The 24,314-nt window shown below is 42.0% G+C and overlaps 1 protein-coding gene across 1 annotated transcript in view; it reads right to left on the bottom strand.

Annotated features, from left to right (window-relative positions):
- Window positions 1-646: 646 nt before the first annotated feature.
- LOC115082645 (cerebral cavernous malformations 2 protein-like) overlaps window positions 647-24,314 on the bottom strand; it is a gene marked incomplete at its 3' end in the record, with an annotated part of 46,091 nt that continues 22,423 nt past the window's right edge. Inside the window, exons 2-4 of the mRNA XM_029586847.1 lie at window positions 2,451-2,534; window positions 1,772-1,955; window positions 647-1,152 (exon numbers count right to left, since the gene is read on the bottom strand). Of these exons, the coding sequence (XP_029442707.1) occupies window positions 647-1,152; window positions 1,772-1,955; window positions 2,451-2,534 (774 nt within the window). The remainder of the gene's footprint in view (window positions 1,153-1,771; window positions 1,956-2,450; window positions 2,535-24,314) is intronic.

Here is a 24,314-nt window from a genome sequence, read left to right as displayed (position 1 = left end):
AAATTAGGCCAATTAGCATGTTGAACTTAAATTAAACGTAAGATTAAATTGAAATTTAATTTTGCATAAAATTGCATATTATTAACTGTAATACAGAGTATTCCCAAGTTCAATCAGGATAAGGCGCTTAGTTACATTCTGGAGATTGGAACGCTTGCCTGAAGAGCCAGGTTTTTAACTTTTTTTTTAACTCTGGTAGACTGGGTTTGAGGCTGGTAGACTGGTTTCCTTGCAAATGTGTTGTTAGATTTCAAGGATCTAACTACATATTTTATGATCCCAACCTACTGGAATGTATTTTTCAAAATAAATCTGCTGATGTTAATTGGAACTCAGTCACATAACTTTTGTCAGGCCCCTGACTAGTATGGTTTCTTGTTACCTTATGTTTTGGAACCTCTCCCCTAATGTGGTTAAAGATGTACAGCATGTTTTGCAAATGTTGCTCATTTTGGAAATGTTTTTTTTCTTTTCCTTTTCTTTTTCTTAGCAAACTCTGTAATGTGTCTTCAAGTTATCTTGAATGTAAATTTTTGAAAATAAAAATAAAGTAGAAAAAAAACCTTATAGCGTGCTCTATATATTATGGAAAAATGTTCCATAGATGCAAATGCATATACAAGATTTGGAATTAGTGTTTACTTACCCTGTTTTCCACAGCTAGGATGATCAGGTTGCAATAGGCCTCTGGGCTTGGTTCTTGAGGATCCAATGGGTTGTTACCTGTGTGCCTTCTTTCCCAGCTTCCATAGGTTTTCCCTCTCTCCCAGCTTCCACTGTAAGTCTGTCTCCTTCCCCAGCTTCCGACAGTTTTCACTGTCTGCCTTCCTTCCCAGCTACCACTAAATGCCTGCCTCTGTTCCCAGCTGCCAAAAGCCCTCCCACCTTGCCTCTTCTCCCAGCTGCCTCCTGCCTGCTTCCTTTCCAGGCTTCCTCCTCCCTTCTGCCTGCTCTCGGATCCAGCCCGAGTCATCTTCCAATCTAAACTGCAGATTGTGTGACGACGCTCCATAGTCACTCCTTGCTGCTTTGGATCCATGTTGCCACCCATCTGCCTCCTCTCAACTACCCCTAGTGGTGACTTTTGCTCTAGATTTCTCCCAGGATTAATGTCTAAACTGCCACCCGCTTGCACTGGGTCTACTCCAAGCCCTGAAATAAAAAATATTAATCATCAGGACACTACATGGAGAGACAGAGCAAGAAGGAAAGGCAAAAGGAAAGAGAACAACATTGACATTCAGAAGAAAAACAATTTATTGTTACTTTGTGAGAAGAGGATTTTCACCTCTACAATTAATATTCTGTGTTTCTTTTAGATTTATATTTTGTTTTTGTTATTGTATTATGGTTTGTACATTGCCTTATGTTCCTTGGAAAGGTGATACAGAATCTAAATAAATAAGAAGAGACAGAGGAAGGAATAAAGCAGGCAAACGAGGAATAAAGAGAGAAAAGAAGAGCAAGTTTTCTCACTGTAAACGGTGTTTTCCATAGATAGCAGATGAATTAGCCATGCTGACCCTCCCGCCTCCCCAGACAGTTTTGTTACCTTTGCATCTTGCTTGCTTTGATACAGACTGAGAAGTCTTGAGGCAGCGCAGCATCAGGCAAGCAGGCGCTCCTTACTATCAAAGACAAGATTTTCAACTTTGAGAGCTCCAACCTCCCAGACAGCATGGCCAATTCAGCTGCTTATCTACGAGAAAAAGATACAAAGACCAAAGAGAAGTAGATAGGGAATTAGTATGTGTTTACAACTGGCATGTACCTGTTTTTAGGACAAGGAGGTGGAGAGCATCATCTCGTAGGTAGGAAGCAGCAGCAATTTCATGAGTAGGAATCCGTAGAATAAGCTCCTCATTGTCTCTCCAAGTAAGGAGGAGGCATCGGGCCGACAAGCTCAGAATACTATCCTGCTCTAGTGTAGTCTTCAAGGGCAGTGCTTTCAGCTGCTGTAGTAAAACAATAAAGGAAGCGACAGCTGGACAACATGTGGACAACTACAGGAGTCGAGCCTGTGGAACAATCTGCCAGAGTCTGTTTGCACGGTGTCGCACAAAAATTGTTTAAGAAAGCACTAAAAATGTACCTTTTTCAATCGGCTTTCTTAAGCTAAATGGGTCGTTTCTCCTCTTCAATGCTTTAACTTTGTACATTTGTATGACTTCTGTTTTTTATTATGCATGTGAATAATCTAAGCTGCTGTAAACTTCTGAACAGAACATGCGGGTTAGAAAATCTTTATAAATAAGCTGGTTTCCATCATACTTTAGAGATACCTCCACCCTTTACTGCATCCTTCTTCACATTATATTTGGAGCTGATGACTATTACAATGATCTGTACAGCTATTGGTGCTGAATGGCCTGAGGTAGTGTAATTCAGATATTGAGATAATGGTAGCCAGTCTCCTTATGTTTGTCAGGGTAGATAAAATTCATCCTTACCCTAGCTGTGTCCAGTAGTTGTAACATCTCATCCCGACTGGAGGGGTTCAGCGAAGATATCACCCAAGTCAAGTGACCAAGAAACTAAACAGAAAAGAATGTTTTCAATACCTTTTGATAAGCTGGACCCACTGTCCTGCAGACAGACAGCTCAAGTTTGCATTTGTGAGTTCAGAGAGATATTGGGTGGAAGAGGGCAGTGGATAAGCCAAAATTATAAGCTTATAAAATTATTCTTCTTCCTCTTGAAAATCTAATGCAAATAGCAGTAAATTTTTATGCTAACAAGAATAGGGTACTGACACTTGTTAATTATAAAATACACATTTAAATGTGTATTTTATGAATGAATGAAAGCTTAGCATGCACACCAAGGCCTAAATTTTAACATTAACCTCAGAGTGGGTGTTAAATGTTAGTGGGTGTTAAATGTTAGTGTGCCTGCAAAGGCTGCTATATTAACAATTAACACTAGGGAGAAGCTCTGCTCTTGAGACCATCCTCGAATCATCCATGACACTATGATCAAGGGGCCTCTGTGCCCTGAATCAACCCCACTCTCCTGACATAAGTAATTTTCAAAGTAAAATTGTGTGCATACTTTCACTTTGAAAATTACCTTAAACTACCTACATAAGAACATAAGAAATTGCTATGTTGGGTGAGACTGGAAAATTGGGCATCCAAATGGCAGATGAAATTTAATGTGGATAAGTGCAAGGTGATGCATATAGGGAAAAATAACCCATGCTATAATTACACAATGTTGGGTTCCATATTAGGTGCTACAACCCAAGAAAGAGATCTAGGTGTCATAGTGGATAACACATTGAAATCGTCGGCTCAGTGTGCTGCGGCAGTCAAAAAGCAAACAGAATGTTGGGAATTATTAGAAAGGGAATTGTGAATAAAACGGAAAATGTCATAATGCCTCTGTATCGCTCCATGGTGAGACCGCACCTTGAATACTGTGTACAATTCTGGTCGCCGCATCTCAAAAAATATAATTGCGATGGAGAAGGTACAGAGAAGGGCTACCAAAATGATAAGGGGAATGGAACAACTCCCCTATGAGGAAAGACTAAAGAGGTTAGGACTTTTCAGCTTGGAGAAGAGACGACTGAGGGGGGATATGATAGAGGTGTTTAAAATCATGAGAGGTCTAGAACGGGTAGATGTGAATCGGTTATTTACTCTTTCGGATAGTAGAAAGACTAGGGGACACTCCATGAAGTTAGCATGGGGCACATTTAAAACTAATCAGAGAAAGTTCTTTTTTACTCAACGCACAATTAAACTCTGGAATTTGTTGCCAGAGAATGTGGTTAGTGCAGTTAGTATAGCTGTGTTTAAAAAAGGATTGGATAAGTTCTTGGAGGAGAAGTCCATTACCTGCTATTAAGTTCACTTAGAGAATAGCCACTGCCATTAGCAATGGTAACATGGAATAGACTTAGTTTTGGGTACTTGCCAGGTTCTTATGGCCTGGATTGGCCACTGTTGGAAACAGGATGCTGGGCTTGATGGACCCTTGGTCTGACCCAGTATGGCATTTTCTTATGTTCTTATGACCAAGGGTCCATCAAGCCCAGCATCCTGTTTTCCCAAGAAAAGTTGTGCACAAGGTTTTGAAAATTGTAAAGTATGCACTGAGTGCAAACCCCTGCCTTCTCCTACCCTCAAAGATGCCTCCAACTACAGTGAATAAAATTCCACCCGTAGTGTGACTTTGTATGTAAATTTACCTACCCCTGGAATACCTCTCCCTATTGTGTGTTAATTTCCACCTGTAGTGTTACTTTGTATGTAAGTTTACCTACCCCCGGAATACCTCTCCCTATTGTGTGTTAATTTCCACCTGTAGTGTGACTTTGTATGTAAGTTTACCTACCCCCGGAATACCTCCCTATTGTGTGTTAATGTCCACCCATAGTGTGACTTTGTATGTAAGTTTACCTACCCCCGGAATACCTCTCCCTATTGTGTGTTAATTTCCACCTGTAGTGTGACTTTGTATGTAAGTTTACCTACCCCCGGAATACCTCTCCCTATTGTGTGTTAATTTCCACCTGTAGTGTGACTTTGTATGTAAGTTTACCTACCCCCGGAATACCTCTCCCTATTGTGTGTTAATTTCCACCCGAACTGTGACTTTGTATGTAAGTTTACCTACCCCCGGAATACCTCTCCCTATTGTGTGTTAATGTCCACCCGTAGTGTGACTTTGTATTAGTTTACCTACCCCCGAATACCTCTCCCTATTGTGTGTTAATGTCCACCTGTAGTGTGACTTTGTATGTAAGTTTACCTACCCCCGGAATACCTCTCCCTATTGTGTGTTAATGTCCACCCATAGTGTGACTTTGTATGTAAGTTTACCTACCCCCGGAATACCTCTCCCTATTGTGTGTTAATTTCCACCCGTAGTGTGAATTTGAATGTAGGTTTACCTACCCCCGGAATACCTCTCCCTATTGTGTGTTAATGTCCACCCGTAGTGTGACTTTGTATGTAAGTTTACCTACCCCCGGAATACCTCTCCTTATTGTGTGTTAATTTCCACCCGAACTGTGACTTTGTATGTAAGTTTACCTACCCCCGGAATAACTCTCCCTATTGTATGTTAATTTCCACCCGTAGTGTGAATTTGAATGTAAGTTTACCTACCCCCGGAATACCTCTCCCTATTGTGTGTTAATTTCCACCTGTAGTGTGACTTTGTATGTAAGTTTACCTACCCCCAAAGTCTGCATGTACCCCCGGAATACCTCTCCCTATTGTGTGTTAATGTCCACCCGTAGTGTGACTTTGTATGTAAGTTTACCTACCCCCGGAATACCTCTCCTTATTGTGTGTTAATTTCCACCCGAACTGTGACTTTGTATGTAAGTTTACCTACCCCCGGAATAACTCTCCCTATTGTATGTTAATTTCCACCCGTAGTGTGAATTTGAATGTAACTTTACCTGCCCCCGGAATACCTCTCCCTATTGTGTGTTAATTTCCACCCGTAGTGTGACTTTGTATGTAAGTTTACCTACCCCCAAAGTCTGCATGTACCCCCGGAATACCTCTCCCTATTGTGTGTTAATGTCCACCCGTAGTGGACATTAACACACAATAGGGAGAGGTGTTCCGGGGGTAGGTAAACTGAATTTATGATGAACTGTTTGAATTTAGATGAACTGTTTGAATTTATACAGTACCACTTATCTTGTTGCAGTTAGATTAGGTGTAGCCAATTCTGTGAAGCCGATATCTCGATGTTTCGGAGCGAAAGGGTTCCTTCTTCAAGATCTTAACATTGGCGGTGGTGGACTGCAAACACTCTTTCAATTTGTGAGTTGTCAAGTCAGAACGCTGATCCAATGACAATGAATATCGGCGCGGCTGTGGTTGGTGGACTGTAACTGCTACACCTAATCTAACTGCAACAAGATAAGTGGTACTGTATACATTCAAACAGTTCATCATAAATTCAGTTTGGAAAGGGGACTTCTATATAAAACACTTGGACAAGTGCAGTCAGACACATCAAGATACCCAATGATTATTGAAGCCTTATAATTTTTTGGCTCACAGACACGATAGCTGTTTTATTAATAGCATCGTATGAAGGTATACTTGACTGCTCCAAGAATTTCCATATATAGCAGGTTTTGTATTTATAGTTATAAAATAGTTGCATCCCTGGTGCAGGCTGATGCACCCACACGCTGGTTTGAAGGTTACTGTCCCTGAGTATAAGTTTACTCACCCCTGAGAACACCTCTCACTACTGCAGGTAAAGTTCGCCTGTATTGTGACTATGGGCCTCATTTTAAAAATCATTTACTTGCTTAAAATTGGGTTTATACATGTGCAAATATATTTTACCCTTATAAGTGGGATTTTGAAAATAGCTTCAGTATAAGCCATTGAATTGTCCATAGGATATTCAAGTGTAAGGGCATTTACGCACGTAAATGGGTTTTTTAAATTGCTACAATAGTATGTTCCAGTTACATATGTAGATCCTTTTAAAATTACCTCCAAAGAGCATACGTTAACTTGCGTCCCCAGTAACACCTCCCCTTACCGTGGGTAAAGTTCCACCTGTAATGTGACTACTGTCATATGTTTACCTCCACACAGAGCTGGAAATTTTCTGAACGCCCAATTCTGCAGGTAAAGCACTGTTTTTTCCCTCAGAAATGGCTGTTGAAATTACCATCCCAGAGGATAATTTTCAAAAGCCATTTGCCTATGTAAATGAATATTAGCCCGGTAAAAGGGCTTTTTGAAGACCCTGTATGCATGTCTACTTTTCCCCACATTGTAGTGGAAGTGTTCCTGGATTGAGATTAGGTCAGAGGAGAAAACAATGCACATAATTTTGGATGGAAAACATATCTACAGTTAAAGGAAAGGCAAATGTCTGTGGGTAATTTTTCCTTGGGCAATTTTTACAGCACATGCATTCTTTCTCTTTGAAAACTGGTGTGAAATCCATGGGTAAATATACCCCAAGACCTTTACTTGCCCACATAGTTTCAAAAATTGTGCCATCTGAGCCGATTTTCAAAAGCATTTCCATGCATAAATCACTGTTTTCTATGCAAAATTGGCTTTCAGAAAATTGCCCCAGAGGTTGTACATTTAAAAGTCCTGCAAATGTGATTCTGTACATACTTTTATGTACAATGGAAAGAGGTATTCCGGGGAACAGAGTTGGAGCAGGAAAAGCATTTACATGCATACTTATGTTTCTATTTGTATATGCTTATTTTTATTGCTGCTATAATTATGTTATTTATTTATTTATTTTGTATTTTTCTATACCGGCATTCACGGAGTTCGTATCATGTCGGTTTACATAAAACAAGGGGTGAGAAATACATTATAACGTAAATAACTAATAACAAAGAGTATACATTAAAAAGTAAAACAAGTGCATGGAAGAAAAAGTTACAATAAAACAGGGGTCATTCTAACTGGGATTAGAGTTAGAGGAAAGATAAAAAGTTTAACCAGAAGTAAAACATTGTAATGATTGGTAGATAGTGACTGTTTCAGTTTAATAGGAAATGTTCAGTAATGCTGCATTTGATGGTAGTGAATCTTTAAGGGTCCGGAAATGCTTTCATGAACAGCTGTTATTTTATTGTGTTTGTTATCCAGCATGAACAGAAACGGGTAATATGGCGGGCTATACATTTTTGAAAATAAATAAACAAATAAACTTTAAATTTTCAAAAGTATGTGCATAAATCTACGTTCACTCATTTCCACCTGCTAGCAAGCAGGTGGAAATGAGTGCATATATGCTGCATTGTGTTCCGCACATACACACTGATTTCCAAGGCACTTTGAAAGTTTGGGTTAAAGTCTGCATGCACTTTGTACATGCAGACTTTGGGCCTAAGTACACTGTTATAAAATTACCTGGGTAAATTGTCTGTTTGAAAATTGCCCAGTCTTTCCCTAGGCAAAAGAGTGTATGAAGATCAACAATGCATGTATTTATACAAGTGTAAACTACAGGCAGGCTCGGAGGTGAGTTCAGGTTGGGATGAAGCACAAAAAGAGATGCAAATCTCTGGGTATTTTTCCCGGGGCTCGTACTTTGAGAATAGGTGCAACTATGTGGGATATTTTGAAAATTGTCCCTTATAGTTTTTTCTGTCTCACCTCTGCTTTCGTCTTTCATCTGTCTTGTCCAGATTCCTTTTTCTTTTTATCATTTCTTGTGACATTTCCTTCTACATGACTCCCTTTCTTTCTCTCTTCCATCCAATTTTCTCTCGTCTCTCCATTTCTATTTCTGTCCATCACCATCTCTTTAGTTTTCTTCCTCGCTGCTATTCATTGGTCCTCTTCTTTTTCCCTCCCCTTCTTCTGAAACTCCTTTTCCCTGCCACTCTTTCTCCACTCAATTGATTCCCTTCCTACTCTGTTGCTTTCCCTACCCTGTCCACCTCTGGCCCCTGTACCTCTCTCATGGAAACATACAATATGGTGGCAGGTAAGGACCATAAGGCTCATCTAGTCTGCCAAAATTATTTCCTGGTGCTATCATAGACCCTAGATAGCCAGCTGCCTTGACAGCCAACCGAGGCTCACTAACTTCTCTCTGTTCAACTATTTTTTTCCGATGTTGCCGAAACACCTCTGCCTCCGAGGACACCCGGAAGAGCGAGCTGCACTCCTCCCCCTCGGCTGACGCTACTGATGCCCCTGACGTCAGAAAAGCACGCCAAAAGGGGATTTAAACGAGGCACCTAGGCCAGAGGCGCCGCGCCCGGCATCGCACACCAAAGAAGCGTAACAAAGGGGCATACCCCTTTGTATGCCCCTTCGTACACCCTGAGCAGGAAAATGAACAGACTGCACAAACAATTCAGGAAAAACGAACATGGAAGAAAAAGGGCAAGAAACACACACAATTCAAGTTTGCCTAAAAAAAGGTAAGTACGGGATAACTCTATAAGGAAACTCAGAGACTGCTACATTAAAAAAAACCCAAAGAATATGAATTTAAATAACCTTATACAAATAAAAAGGACTAATAGTACAAATGTGAAAAAAACTGTTGATGATAACATTTTTACTAGTTAATGCACAATCAGTAACGAAGAAATTTCCGATAATTATGGATCTACTATATGACACTACACCTAGTTTCATTGCAATCATAGAATCATGGTTAAAAAAATCAGATATAGTTTTAAAAAACCAGATGGCAAATAAAAATTATGATGTTTTTTCAATCCCTAGAACAAATAGACAAGGGGGTGGCTTACTACTAATCATTGAAAGGAAATTTAAATGCAAACTGCTACCAACAACACCTCCAAGAAATCATGAAATCGCAATCTTTGGAAGCTTGTCCTGGGGAGTTTCCAAGATGGCGGCTTGAACGGCAGTGCTACTCCTGCTCTCTTCTGATTTCTTCTTAAAATTCCTGGTTTGGTAAATCGGGAGGCTTTCTACCTTTTCAATATGCCGCATAAACGTAAGGGGAAGGTTCGGATGTACCCAGCAGAGCCCGTTACCACCCCTGAGCAGAGACTGATATCGCAGTATGCTGTCCCATTACAGATGATGCCGAGGTTAAGCCCTTGACGGGGTAAGGAGAGGAGACTTACTTTCGTCCGGGGATGTTACTCTGTCCCCGCCGGATCCTAGACCCCTTCCATCGGCTTCTTCACCGGGGGCATCGGTGGATGCGGAGGCAGTGGACGGTGTATCCGTTGGAGGCCTTGAGCCGGCTGGGATCCCGATGTTGAACCGGAAGTAAACCTGCCTTGGGAGAGCCAGCGCTTCAAGACCCCGAGAGTGGAGGGGCAGTTGGAGGCCCTGAATCCGCCATAAGGGAAAGAGAAGTGCAAGGAGTCTCCCGTGGAATATCAAGTCAGAGGTTTGAGGATTTAAAAAAACCGGAGGTGGTGACAATGGACTCCCTGTGGGAGTTCATGGCAAGTAAGTCAAAACAGTTACAGGAACAGTCACTTCGGGTGGGGAATGTGGAAGGAAAATTGGACTTAATAATAAGAGAAGATGGCTTAGCTGTACAGCAGCAGTCTCAGATTGTGGAAGCTATTAAACAAGATGTGAAAGACATACAAGTAATGACTGGGGGTCTTGTACGCAAAAACTCCATCTTATCGCGGAGACTGGAATCGGTCGAAAATTACTTAAGACATTTAAACGTTAGATGTCTGAATTTCCTAAGATAATGGGAGAATTGCCTTTACTTACGTTGAAACGATACTTCAAAGAGGTTTTAAAAATCCAAGATGATAGGATTCCACCATTTAAGAAGATCAGCTTTCTGAGTCAGAAAACTGTTATTACTCAGGAAAAAAGGGAGATAAAACCAGAGTTTCTAAATTTGACTCAATATCTAGAAAATTCGGACTTTGAAGTAGTGGATAGAGCGACATTGTTTGTGTCATGTTATTCAGAACAAGATTTTGCTCTCATTATGAAAGCTTATTTCAAGAATTTAAATGCTCTATTCCACGGACAGAAAGTTCGACTGTTCCCGGATTTGGCCAGACCCACTCAAACAAGGCGAAAAGAGTTCTTGCTACTAAAGCCTGAAGTAACAGCGATTGGGGCGACGTTTTTATTGCGCTACCCATGTTGCTGTATTGTAAAAAAGTCCAATAATACTTTTGTTTTCTTTATGCCTGAACATCTGAAGCAGTTTCTTATAACTAGACGACAGGACAGTGCCATTGAATAGATCTAGGACATGAAGGAATGTAATTGGACCGCCTATCTGTGAAGTTTATCTTTAAATATTATTGTTGCAATGTGTATTCCTCTTAACAATAGAAAATACTCTCCCAAATTTTCTTTTTCTTTGGGTTTAATAGTAATGTAGAGATTTTGTATCTCTTATAAAGTGGTGTAGTGTATAACTTTAAAAATTTCTTATTACTACTGTAACCATAATTTGATGCAAAGTGTATTCTTTGTTTAATTGTATAATTTTCAGAAAAATAAAATAAAATCGCAATCTTTGAAACCAACCACATACAAATCTACCATATCTACTGCCCACCCAGCCTCCTGGAATTAAACATTTCTCCACTAATGGAATTCCTCACAATCCACCTAAATACATCAAAACCTACCATCGTACTAGGAGATTTTAACCTTCACATGTACGTATACCCATTATCAAATGCCTGCCAGACACTAACTGATATAATGAATGCACTAGGATTCAAACTAATTACAGACAAACCCACTCATAAAGCAGGGCACTCCCCGACCTGACATTTATCAACAACAGTTACCTAGAACATATAAACACAAATTATACACAAATTCCATGGTCAGATCATTTCCTCATTCAATCTACCATTAAATATCTAGGACCATTAGAGATACAAAAAAAGGAACCAATAGAATTTTTTTTTTTTTTTTTATTATCTATTTATTGAATTTTCACACATTTTGACAGATAGATATCAGCATTTCACAATAGTAAGGGAAAAGCAATTATTATTTAGGAAAAAAAATATTGTAAACAATAAACATCCCTTCTAATTAGCCCAAAAATTATAAGAAATAGAGGGGAGACAATTGAAATAAAAAGCAGTAAATTAAAGGAAATCTTAAACATTTTACATAAACTTCTGAGTTAACCTGTGCACATTTCTATATGCCTAATTTCCCTCAGGTTGACAGGAATGAGAATCGAGGTATATACGTAATTGTTCCGGCTCTTTGAACTTGTATCTGGAATCTTTATATATGATTAAACATTGACATGGAAATTGCAAAAGAAATTTCCCCCCTCTGGACACAACCTCTCCCCGCATTCCAGGAATCGTCTTCTTCTTAACTGAGTTATTTTAGTGAGGTCAGGGAAAATTTTCACGGTAAAACCGTAAAATTTTTGATTTTGATTTCTAAAGAACAACTTCAGAATCAAGTCTCTTTCAACAGATGAGTCTAGTTGGACAAAAAGAGTGGCTCTCTCCTTCACTTCCAATTCAAAGGATTTTTCCAAGATGTTAGTTAGATCATAGGAATCTTCCATATTCTCCCCTTGATCTAATCGAGATTTTCTTTCATTTGGCTGGGGTATAGTATATTCTTTTTATTTTAGGAATATCCTGCTCAGCGAATTTTAAAACATTTATGAAATAGCATCTAAGCAATTCACGATGTGACAATAATCTCATCTTGGGAAAATTTAAAATTCTTATGTTATTCCGTTTAACAAGATTTTCCAGATTTTCCATTTTTGTCATTTGTATAGACTCTGATTTAATCAGATTCGTCTGGATCTTTTCCATTTCTGTTGTTTTATTTTCCAATACAGATGTAGTGGATTCAATTTTCTCCAGCCTTTTTTCTAATCCATTACTCAGGTCAATACTTTCCCTAACTGTTACTGTTAGGGAAGCAATAGATTTTTCCATGGTAGAAATAGCATTTAGTATATGTTCCAAAGTCACATTAGGGGTTATGGAATGTAAAGAGTCACAAACAACCCGCATTTCTGTCTCTTTCCTCATTTCAGGCTTCAAGAAAAAAGAGTTACCTTCGCTGGTTTCCTGGGGTTTTCCAACCCGTGGGGCCCTGGTGTTAGACTCCTCTAAACTCACCGAGGAATTTGGGAGTCCCCCTTCCTCTCTGGGCTTCACCAACCTGGGGAGTTGCTTTTTTCTCCAGCAGTGCTGAGATGTTAGCGTCGGTCTCTAGTTTCTTAAGCAGTGCCTCAGGGGTTTTTGGCGCGCCGGGGCTCAAAGATATTTCTGTGGCCAGAAGGCTCAACGGCTGCTCTCCGTCGTCTCCTCCAACGGCCCCTCCTTCCGGCGTTTGCTGCAACAGGCCAGCGAAAAGCTCCTCTATCCGTGGCTGATGTAAAGTTTGAATCGGAGTAGAGGTAATTTCTTTAATTTTCGCCTTACGTTTCGTGTGTGGCATGTTACCACAAACGAATTTTAATGAAAATGTAATAGGAAATCTTTTTAGGAGAAAAGAAAAGCGAAATCGCCACGGAGCTCCGCTTTCCGCTGCTCACTCGTCGGCCATCCCCAATAGAATTTAAGTATTGTCCACCTTATAACATAGAAATACTAAAAGACAAACTAGAGGAAAAATTAAAGATTTCGACTACAATGATTGCTGCACCGCAACAACAGCATGGGTGAATACGACTAATAAACTAGCAGATGAAATAAACCCCACAAAAAAATATGTGTATATAGTTATTGTTATAGTTCAAGTACTTATCATATACCCATGGCTTCTAACCGTGGTTGTGTGTTTTATGTAAGGGCTCCTCCCAAACATTTGTTATATGTTACCTAGCTCACTATATTCTGTTTTATGTAAGGGCTCCGCCCAATGGTTTGTGTTTGCTGTAAACCGACGCGATGTGCAAACGGTCATCGGTATAAAAGAAACGTTAAATAAATAAATAAATAAAAATGTATCAAGGAACCAAAACAAATAAATCCATGGCATAACGAAAAGATAAAAGAAGTTAAGCGAAATTTTAGAAAAAAAAAAAAGGAATGGAAAAAACAGAAACAACAGAAAACTTAGCTAAATACCGAAAGCATCTGGCCTACTACAAGCAAATAATCCTAGACGCAAAAAAACAATACTTCAGTTCAAAAATAGAAAAATAGAATAACTCAAGAACATTGTTCACCATAATTAAAGACCTTACCAATGATAAAACTGACTCTCCCCAGAATCTACCAGAGAATAGATGCAATGAAATAGCACAGTTTTTTAGTGACAAAATTGTGAACTTAGAACCAAAATCCCAAGTACAACTAAACAAGAGATTAAAATGTGTACAAGAGACGTTACACATGGTCTTCGTTTGCTGAGATATCAAGCTTGGAAGTGGAAACCATGCTAAAAAAAGTTAAATCCTGCTCCCCATTTAATTGACACTCTACCTATTATGGACATAAAAAAGTTAGCTAACATAGCTGCCCCAACACTAACGAAGATTATAAACTTATCCCTAGAGGAAGGCTCAGTGCCCGATATACTGAAAGGAGCAATAATTAAACCAATTATAAAGAAAAAAAACATGGACCCCCCTAATCCTGAACAACTACAGACCAGTTTCAAATTTACCAATAATTGCGAAACTAATAGAAAAAACTGTACAAAAACAGCTATCAGAACATTTAGAAAACAACAACATCCTATATCCTTCACAGCATGGCTTCCATAAACATTACAGCACAGAAACATTACTGCTTTCACTGACAGATAATATTCTAAGAGGATTTGTTAGGGGAAAAATTACATTCTTGTTCTGTTGGATCTGTCATCAGCTTTTGACACGGTAATCATGAAATACTAATAAAAAGACTGGAAGAAATAGGACTACATAGCAACACAATTGCCTGGTTCAGATCATATCTAAGTAACAGATTTTTTCAGGTGCAGATACAGAAAAAAGTGCGGGAGAGCCGGTGAGCGCCCGCTCTCCCGACGTGCGCACAGGCCACACTCCTGTGCGCGCGATTTAGTATCGGCCCGCATGCAAATGAGGGCCCATGGTAAAAAGAGGCGCTAGGGACACTAGCGCGTCCCTAGTGCTTCCTTTTTGACAGGAGCGGCGGCTTTCAGCGGGTTTGACAGCTGATGCTCAATTTTACTGGCATCGGTTCTCGAGCCCACTGACAGCCACGGGTTCGGAAAATGGATGCCGGCATAATTGAGCATCCGTCTACTGACCCGCGGGCTGCGGGCACATTTAAAAATTTTTTTTTAAATTAAAAATTTGTTTTTATTTTTGGGACCTCCAACTTAATATCGCTATGATATTAAGTAGGAGGGTATACAGAAAAGCAGTTTTTTCTGCTTTTCTACACACTTCCTCGGTGCTGGCCGAAATTAGCGCCTGCCTTTGGGCAGGCATTAATTTCTGAAAGTAAAATGTGCGGCTTTGCTGCACATTTTACTTTCTGTATCACGTGGGAATAACTAATAGGGCCATCATCAACATGCATTTGCATGTTGCGGGCGCTATTAGTTTCGGGGGGGGGGGGGGGGGGGGTTGGCTGCGCATTTTCGACATGCTATTACCCCTTACTGTATAAGGGGTAAAGCTAGCACATCAAAAATGCACAATCCAAACCCACTGGGTGGAGCCTGGGTTTGTACTATACTGTATCGGCCCGTGTATTGGCCCGAATGTCAGAAAAAGTAAGTCTACAAACAGGAATACCACAGGGATCAGCACTGTCTGTGACACTCTTTAATATTTACCTGTTACCTTTGTGCCATCTACGTGCAGGCCTTGGAATCATACACTACATATATGCTGATGACATATAACTAATTCTATTCATTGATGGCACAATTGAAAAAATTATAAAGCAGATATGCCCCAAGACCCACAAGAGAACAAATGCAACGACCTAGCACACTTTTTCTCAGACAAAATCACAAACCTTAAAGCAAAGATTCCGTTCCTAACAAAACAGGAAATCAAGATGCAAAAAAGAGATGTGACACAATTCTCCACATTCGACGAGGTATCCCAGACCGAAGTTGAATGCATGATAAAAAAACTGAATCCCGCACCACATAAAATTGACACCATTCCCACCACAGATATAAAAAAACTAGCTGATATAACCTCATACACACTAACCAAAATAATTAACCTATCACTCAGTGAAGGAGTTATGCCAGACTCACTCAAAAATGCAATAATAAAACCGATTCTGAAAAAGAAAAACAGTGACCCAACCGTCTTAAGTAACTATAGACCTGTTTCAAACTTGCCCATGATCGCAAAATTAATAGAAAAAGCAGTACAAAAGCAACTAGCAGAACATCTAGACAACAATAACATACTCTTCCCATCACAACATGGCTTCAGAAAACACTATAGCACCGAAATGTTACTAATCTCTCTAACAGATACCGTACTTCGCGGATTTGACAGTGGAAAACACTACATCATGATACTGCTAGATCTGTCCGCAGCATTTGACACAGTAAACCATGACATACTATTGAAAAGACTGGAAGAAATTGGATTACAAAACAAAACAATTAAATGGTTCATATCCTACCTTAACAATAGATCTTATCAGGTACAGATAAAAAACTCAATATCAGACAAAATCACACTAAAGACAGGAGTCCCCCAGGGTTCAGCACTCTCAGCAACTCTATTTAACATTTACATGCTCCCCCTCTGCCACCTACTGGCTGGGCTAGGATCATACACTACATATATGCTGACGACATTCAATTAATTCTACCAGTTGAAGAATCAATTGAAAAAACACTAAATTTGCAATGTTATACCTAGACATAATTAAACAACTATTAAACCAAATGGAACTAGTAATCAACATTGAAAAAACAGAATTTATACATCTTGAACGAAAAAACATTGAAAGAATTCAAAATCCCATCGACTTAAAAATGACAAATCAGTGAGTTAACTGATAAAGCTAGAAACCTAGGAGTAATTATAGACACGGAACTGAGCCTTAAGCAACACATATCAATAAAAGCAAGAGAAGGCTACGCCAAACTAATGGTCCTTAGAAGACTAAAACCCTTATTAAATCAGGAACACTTTCGTACAGTACTACAAGCATTAATATTTGCCAGCACGGACTACTGTAACACACTTTTCCTAGGATTACCATACACCACTATCAGACCACTGCAAATACTACAGAACTCGGCTGCCAGAATACTGACTGGTAAAGGCAGAAGAGATCATATCACCCAAACACTTGCAGATTTACACTGGCTCCCAATAGAACAGAGATTCAATTTAAAACACTATGCACAGTTCATAACTAATAAATGACGAAAATTCTGACTGGCTAAACACCGCACTACGATTACATGTCCCTCAAAGAAATCTCAGATCGGCCAATAAAGCTCTGCTAACCATACCCTCAGTCAAAACAGCAAAGTTGACCCAAGTTAGAGAGAGAGCACTATCTTTGGCAGGACCATTATATGGAACACATTACCACTGGAATTAAGACTAATGAAAGATTAAAACTCTTCAAAAAAGGCTTAAAAACATGGCTCTTCAAAAAAGCATTTCACAGTGAGGTAGCGGAATAACAACACATACACAAAGCAGAAAGTCACCAAAAAGCAGCAGAATTTTATTTTGTTATTTTCTCACATTTAAGTATTAAATTAGAAAGACAGTTTAATCATAAATGGTAACCACACCCATTCCCCATTTAGAGTATATTATTGAACTATGTAACCGTATAATAATGGTACCCTATGGATAATTTAGAAACCACATATTTGTGCCTAACTGTAAACCGTTGTGATGTGCACTACTAAACGATGGTATAGAAAAGTTTTAAATAAAAAATAAATAAAATAAATAAATTAAACCTAGCCAATATTTACTTGGACATAATCAAACAATTATTAAATCAAATGGTGCTAGTTATAAATATTGAAAAAATGGAATTCTTACACTTGAAATGAAAAATATTGATCTTATTCAAATACCAATAATGCTTTAAAATAATCAAAAAGTGGAATTAGCCGAGAAGGTAGGGAACCTTGGCATAATAATTGACACAGAACTTAGCCTTAACCAACACGTATCACTGAAAGTAAAAGAAGGATACGCTAAACTAATGGTTCTAAGGAAGTTAAAACCTTTATTAACACTAACAAACTTTCGAACAATTCTACAAGCACTAATATTTGCAAGCACTGATTACTGCAACGCCCTGTTTTTGGGATTACCATATACGACTATAAGACCATTACAAATATTACAAAATTCTGCCGCAAGAATACTTACAGGTAAAAGGAAAAGAGATCACATTACTGAAACATTAGCAGAATTACACTGGCTACCCATAGAGCATAGAGTACAATATAAAGCACTATGCACAAATACATAAATTAATTCATGATGAAAAAGCGGAGTGGCTTAACACAGCACTGCGTGTACACCTCCCCCCCTGTACATAGGTTCTTAGCAGCTTTATCACAATAAAATGGACATGCTTAATACATGTCATTCTATTGTAACTTCCTCTAATCCCTGTTATGCCTCCTCATTACCTGTTACCTGTTTTCAATGTTACTCGTTTCAATGTAAATCGCCCTGCAAGGCGTTAGTTTTATTTCCTTGTAAACCGGGGTGATATGTATATTATACAGGAACATCGGTATATAAAAACTAAAAATAAATAATAAATAAATGTTCCACAGAGAAATCTAAGATCGGCTAACAAAGCACTCCTACCTGTTCCTTCTGTTAAGTCAACAAGACTTAGCCAAGCAGGAGAACGAGCACTGTCCTTAGCAGGACCCATACTATGGAACACAGTGCCTCCTGAGATAAGATTACAGAGAAATTTCAAACTATTTAAAGGAAGTTTAAAAACCTGGCTTTTTAAACAGGCGCTTTGCAAAGAGAACGGCGAATAGGAAAGTAAATAAAACAGGCATCATAACATCAGCACTCAGCACTTAGTTTACCACTAACCAATATGGATTCCGGAAGAAAAAGAGCACCGAATCTTTATTAGCCACACTAACAGACGCCATTATCTTCAATCTTGAAAAAGGCCAACCTGTCTCCTCGCGCTTCTGGATCTTCCTCAGCGTTCGACACCGTGAACCACCTAGCCTACTACAACGACTAACAGACATCGGCATCACAGGAGCTTTTAACTGGTTTAAGTCATTCCTAGAGAACAGAACATACAAAGTTAAGATAAACAACAAGGAATCTCACCCCATCCAAGCCAAGATGGGGGTACCACAAGGATCATCACTCTCCCCCACCCTCTTCAACATTTACCTTCTCCCACTCTGTCACTTACTAACCTCAAGCTCACCCATTTCTTAACGCGGATGACATACAAATTCTCATCCCTATGGAGACCATACACAAAACCATGGCTACTGGAAAAAATGCCTCTCATCCATCAACGATCTTCTAACCAGCCTCAACCTGTTCTAAACACCAACAAAACGGAAATCCTTAAATAGCACCAGATCAATCTGCCCCGCCAACATCCAGCAACTCTCCAGACACCTCAGGATATGCCACCGCACCTCAAGTCAGAGATCTGGGAGTACTACTAGACAACAGACTCAGCCTCAATAAATTCATAAATAACACTACAAAAGAATGCTTCTTTAAATTACAAGTGCTAAAGAAACTAAAGCCCCTTCTACTCTATAGGGATTTCCGCACAGTACTCCAAGCCATCATTCTCACTAAATTAGATTACTGCAATTCACTCCTGCAGGGCCTTCCCGCATACACCACCAAACCACTCCAGATGGTACTGAATGCCACTGCAAGGATCCTTACCAATGCCAAAAAAAGGGACCATATCACCCGATCCTCCAGCATCTCCATTGGCTTCCCATCAAATACAGGATTCAGTTCAAAACTGCATGATGATTCATAAGGCCCTACATAACATCTCTCCCACTCAACTTAACCTTCCAGCTTCAACTACACTCTTCTAAAAAACCAACCAGAAGGGCATACCAGAACAGAATGATCACCCAACCTGCAAAATCTACCCTGAGGAAACGCGTCTATCCACAGCGGGCCCGTCTCTCTGGAACTCCCTACCACCGGACCTCCGCCTTGAGCAGTGCCATACTACTTTTAAAGCGAAACTCAAGACTTGGCTCTTCCGTCAAGCTTTCCCAGAGAGCTAAAAGCTTCTTACAGCAATAATCTAATGTTTATATTGCGTCAGTTATATGTTCCAAGTTGTGTTCTAAGTTGATCTTAGTTGTTTCATAATAGTTTGTACTTTACTATAGATTATCCGTTTTTTATTCGATATGTTCCATGTAAACCGCCTCCCCGGCGATAGTTATCTCTGTTAAATGTGAACCGGAGTGATATGTATTGTATACAGGAACTTCCGGTATATAAAAAACCAAAAAAAATAAATAAATGTGCTTATTTGTTATTTTAAGACTCACTGCTAACCTTAGATAAAAAATATACAGTACATGAGAGTTTTACATGTAAATTAACCATTAACCATGTTACATGTATTAAAAGAACAAGACATTTGACATTCATCAAATAGTCTTATATTGGAATTTTATGTAACCGGAACCTTGTTGGCACTTTTATAACATACTACCCATTTCAATTTTTAACATTACTATTTGTACCTATTTGTAAACTGTTGTGATGGTATATAACTTAACAACGGTATAGAAAAGATTTTAAATAAATAAATAGATAAATGTGTATGGAAACAAGTTTACATTTTGTTCATTCATTCAGTTTGTTTGGCTCAGTGAGTCATTTTGTTTGGTTCAGGTTCCAAAATGTCATTCATTCATTCATTCATTCTCCATTAAACTCAGTGAGGAAAGCAATACATCCTATTTTGGATTCAAAGATAATCATTTTCGAGGCACTTATACGCTTAAATCCCAGTTTTATGCATGTAAGTGGCGCTTTGAAAATGCATCAGGAACAGGGCTGAAACACAGAATATCAGGGTCATCTGGAACACGGAGCATGGAACAGCAGGAACTTCTGGACTGCGAACCTCAGGGGCGTCTGGAACACGGAGCATGGAACATCAGGAACTTCTGGACCGTGAACCTCAGGGACGTCTGGAACACGGAGCATGGAACATCAGGAACGTCTGGACCGGGAACCTCAGGGGCGTCTGGAACATGGAACATCAGGAGCTTCTGGAGAGGGAACATCAGGACTTGGAACATCAAGACTTCTGGACGAGGAACATCAGGACTTGGAACATCAGGACTTCAGGACAAGGAACATCAGGGCTCCTGGACGAGGAACATCAAGACAAGGAACAGGCAACGAAGGAGCTCCGACAAGGGACGAGACCAGGAATATTAAGAACATGGAACATGAAGCCATCTGGATAGGAGTAGACCACGGAAGACCTTGACTGGAGAAGAGGAACATGGACGACCATGGAATCCGATTTGAAGGCCCCGAGGAAGTGAAGCTGAGCCCTTTTATAGGGCTGGACTAAGGAACAAGGTGATGACATCATCTGGTGGGGCCGCAGGCTTTTCCCACCACTGGCCCTTTGAATATGATGAAGAGGCACACGCCCGCATCTAGAGTAGTCTGGGGAGGCAGAGACCTACAGCGGAGTCCTGTCATATTGGAAAGCAAGGCTGGAGGTGGCATCCTGCCACGAAGAGGCATCCCGGCGGCGACACTCAGGCCACATAGGTGGAAGCAGCAGCAGTGGTGGCTTCCTGCCTCTAGAGGTATCCAGGCGGTGTCTTCCCCGCCATGAAGGCAGAGTCAGCAGCGGCGGCTTCAGGGCCGCATGGGTGGAAGTCTGTGGCGGCTTGCAGGCCGCAAAGAAGCGGAGTCCCGGTGGCAGAACTATGCCGCGGAAGTGGAGGGATGGCAGCAGCATGGTTCTGGGCGGCCTAGGCCGCCTGAAAGTCCTGTAGCATTGGGCCGATATAGTGGTAGGTTGAGGGCCTGCTCGCGGGATGGGCTCCGCAAGCAGGATCGTAACAGGATGGTCACGTCGTGGCAAGGGGTCTTGAAGAGTTTAACCACATGGCCTCTAAGGTTATAGAACCAGACATATACAAGAAGCCTGACCTGGGCTCTGCACAGAGTTCCTGTGCCAGCTACATGGAAACAGCCTGCTGGGCCTGTCCTCACTATAGAGTTCCTGTGCCAGCTACATGGAAGCAGCCTGCTGGGCCTGTCCTCACTATAGAGTTCCTGTGCCAGCTACATGGAAGCAGCCTGCTGGGCCTGTCCTCACTATAGAGTTCCTGTGCCAGCTACATGGAAGCAGCCTGCTGGGCCTGTCCTCACTATAGAGTTCCTGTGCCAGCTACATGGAAGCAGCCTGCTGGGCCTGTCCTCACTATAGAGTTCCTGTGCCAGCTACATGGAAGCAGCCTGCTGGGCCCTCCTCACTACAGAATTCCTGTGCCAGCTACGTGGAAGCAGCCTGCTGGGCCTGTCCTCACTATAGAGTTCCTGTGCCAGCTACATGGAAGCAGCCTGCTGGGCCTGTCCTCACTATAGAGTTCCTGTGCCAGCTACATGGAAGCAGCCTGCTGGGCCTGTCCTCACTATAGAGTTCCTGTGCCAGCTACATGGAAGCAGCCTGCTGGGCCTGTCCTCACTATAGAGTTCCTGTGCCAGCTACATGGAAGCAGCCTGCTGGGCCTGTCCTCACTATAGAGTTCCTGTGCCAGCTACATGGAAGCAGCCTGCTGGGCCTGTCCTCACTATAGAGTTCCTGTGCCAGCTACATGGAAGCAGCCTGCTGGGCCTGTCCTCACTATAGAGTTCCTGTGCCAGCTACATGGAAGCAGCCTGCTGGGCCTGTCCTCACTACAGAGTTCCTGTGCCAGCTACGTGAAACAGCCTGCTGGGCCCATCCTCACTACAGAGTTCCTGTGCTGGCCCAATGAAAGCAGCCTGCTGGGCCTGTCCTCACTACAGAGTTCCTGTGCCGGCTACATGGAAACAGCCTGCTGGACCCATCCTCACTACAGAGTTCCTGTGCCGGCTACATGGAAACAGCCTGCTGGGCCATCCTCACTACAGAGTTCCTGTGCCGGCTAGATGGAAGAAGCCTGCTGGGCCTCCTCACTACAGAGTTCCTGTGCCGGCTAGATGGAAGACGCCTGCTGGGCCTGACCTCACTACAGAGTTCCTGTGCCGGCTAGATGGAATAGCCTGCTGGGCCTGTCCTCACAACAGAGTTCCTGTGCCGCTAGATGGAAGAAGCCTGCTGGGCCCGTCCTCACTACAGAATTCCTGTGCCAGCTACATGGAAGAAGCCTGCTGGGCCCGTCCTCACTACGAGTTCCTGTGCCAGCTACATGGAAGCAGCCTGCTGGGCCCATCCTCACTACAGAGTTCCTGTGCCAGCTACATGGAAGAAGCCTGCTGGGGCCTGTCCTCACTACAGAGTTCCTGTGCCAGCTACATGGAAGAAGCCTGCTGGGCCCGTCCTCACTACAGAGTTCCTGTGCCAGCTACATGGAAGCAGCCTGCTGGGCCCGTCCTCCCTACAGCGTTCCTGTGCCAGCTACATGGAAGCAGCCTGCTGGGCCCGTCCTCACTACAGAATTCCTGTGCCGGCTACATGGAAGAAGCCTGCTTGGCCCGTCCTCACTACAGAATTCTTGTGTCGGCTACATGGAAGCAGCCTGCTGGGCCCGTCCTCACTACAGAGTTCCTGTGCCAGCTACATGGAAGAAGCCTGCTGGGCCCGTCCTCACTACAGAGTTCTGTGCCAGCTACATGGAAGCAGCCTGCTGGGCCCGTCCTCACTACAGAGTTCCTGTGCCGGCATGAAGAAGGTAGTTTCAACTGTGCTTTATAGATCCTGCATGTATTCCATCTTCCTTAAAGCTTTATCCTGTGTTGCAGCTACTGCCTTTTCTCGTCATGTTTCATCTCCTGCCCTTGATGCTATCTCCTCTTATCTCAACACCTACTGATGCTCCTCTCTCCATGCTGCTGTGTCTTCACCTGGGCCTCCTCTCTCCATGCTGCGTGTCTTCACCTGGACCTCCTCTCTCCATGCTGCTGTGTCTTCACCTGGGCCTCCTCTCTCCATGCTGCTGTGTCTTCACCTGGGCCTCCTCTCTCCATGCTGCTGTGTCTTCACCTGGAACCTCTTCTCTCCAGTGCTGCTGTGTCTTCACCTGGGCCTCCTCTCTCCATGCGGCTGTGTCTTCACCTGGACCTCCTCTCTCCATGCTGCTTGTTGTCTTTCACCTGGCTCCTCTTCCATCCTGCTGTGTCTTCACCTGGGCCTCCTCTCTCCATGCTGCTGTGTCTTCACCTGGCCTCCTCTCTCCATGCTGCTGTGTCTTCACCTGGACCTCTTCTCTCCATGCTGCTGTGTCTTCACCTGGGCCTCCTCTCTCCATGCTGCTGTGTCTTCACCTGGACCTCTTCTCTCCATGCTGCTGTGTCTTCACCTGGGCCTCCTCTCTCCATGCTGCTGTGTCTTCACCTGGGCCTCCTCTTCTCCATGCTGCTGTGTCTTCACCTGGACCTCCTCTCTCCATGCTGCTGTGTCTTCACCTGGGCCTCCTCTCTCCATGCTGGCTGTGTCTTCACCTGGACCTCTTCTCTCCATGCTGCTGTGTCTCAACCTGGGCCTCCTCTCTCCATGCTGCTGTGTCTTCACCTGGACCTCCTCTCTCCATGCTGCTGTGTCTTCACCTGGGCCTCCTCTCTCCATGCGCTGTGTCTTCACCTGGACCTCCTCTCGTCCATGCTGCGTGTCTTCACCTGGGCCTCCTCTCTCCATGCTGCTTGTGTCTTCACCCTGGACCTCCTCTCTCCATGCTGCTGTGTCTTCACCTGGGCCTCCTCTCTCCATGCTGCTGTGTCTC

This window comes from Rhinatrema bivittatum, unplaced genomic scaffold, assembly GCF_901001135.1.
Source record: "Rhinatrema bivittatum unplaced genomic scaffold, aRhiBiv1.1, whole genome shotgun sequence".
Taxonomy (NCBI): Eukaryota; Metazoa; Chordata; class Amphibia; order Gymnophiona; family Rhinatrematidae; genus Rhinatrema; species Rhinatrema bivittatum.
The sequence above is the reverse complement of the archived record's forward strand: the minus strand, read 5'-3'. Positions and strand labels throughout refer to the sequence as shown.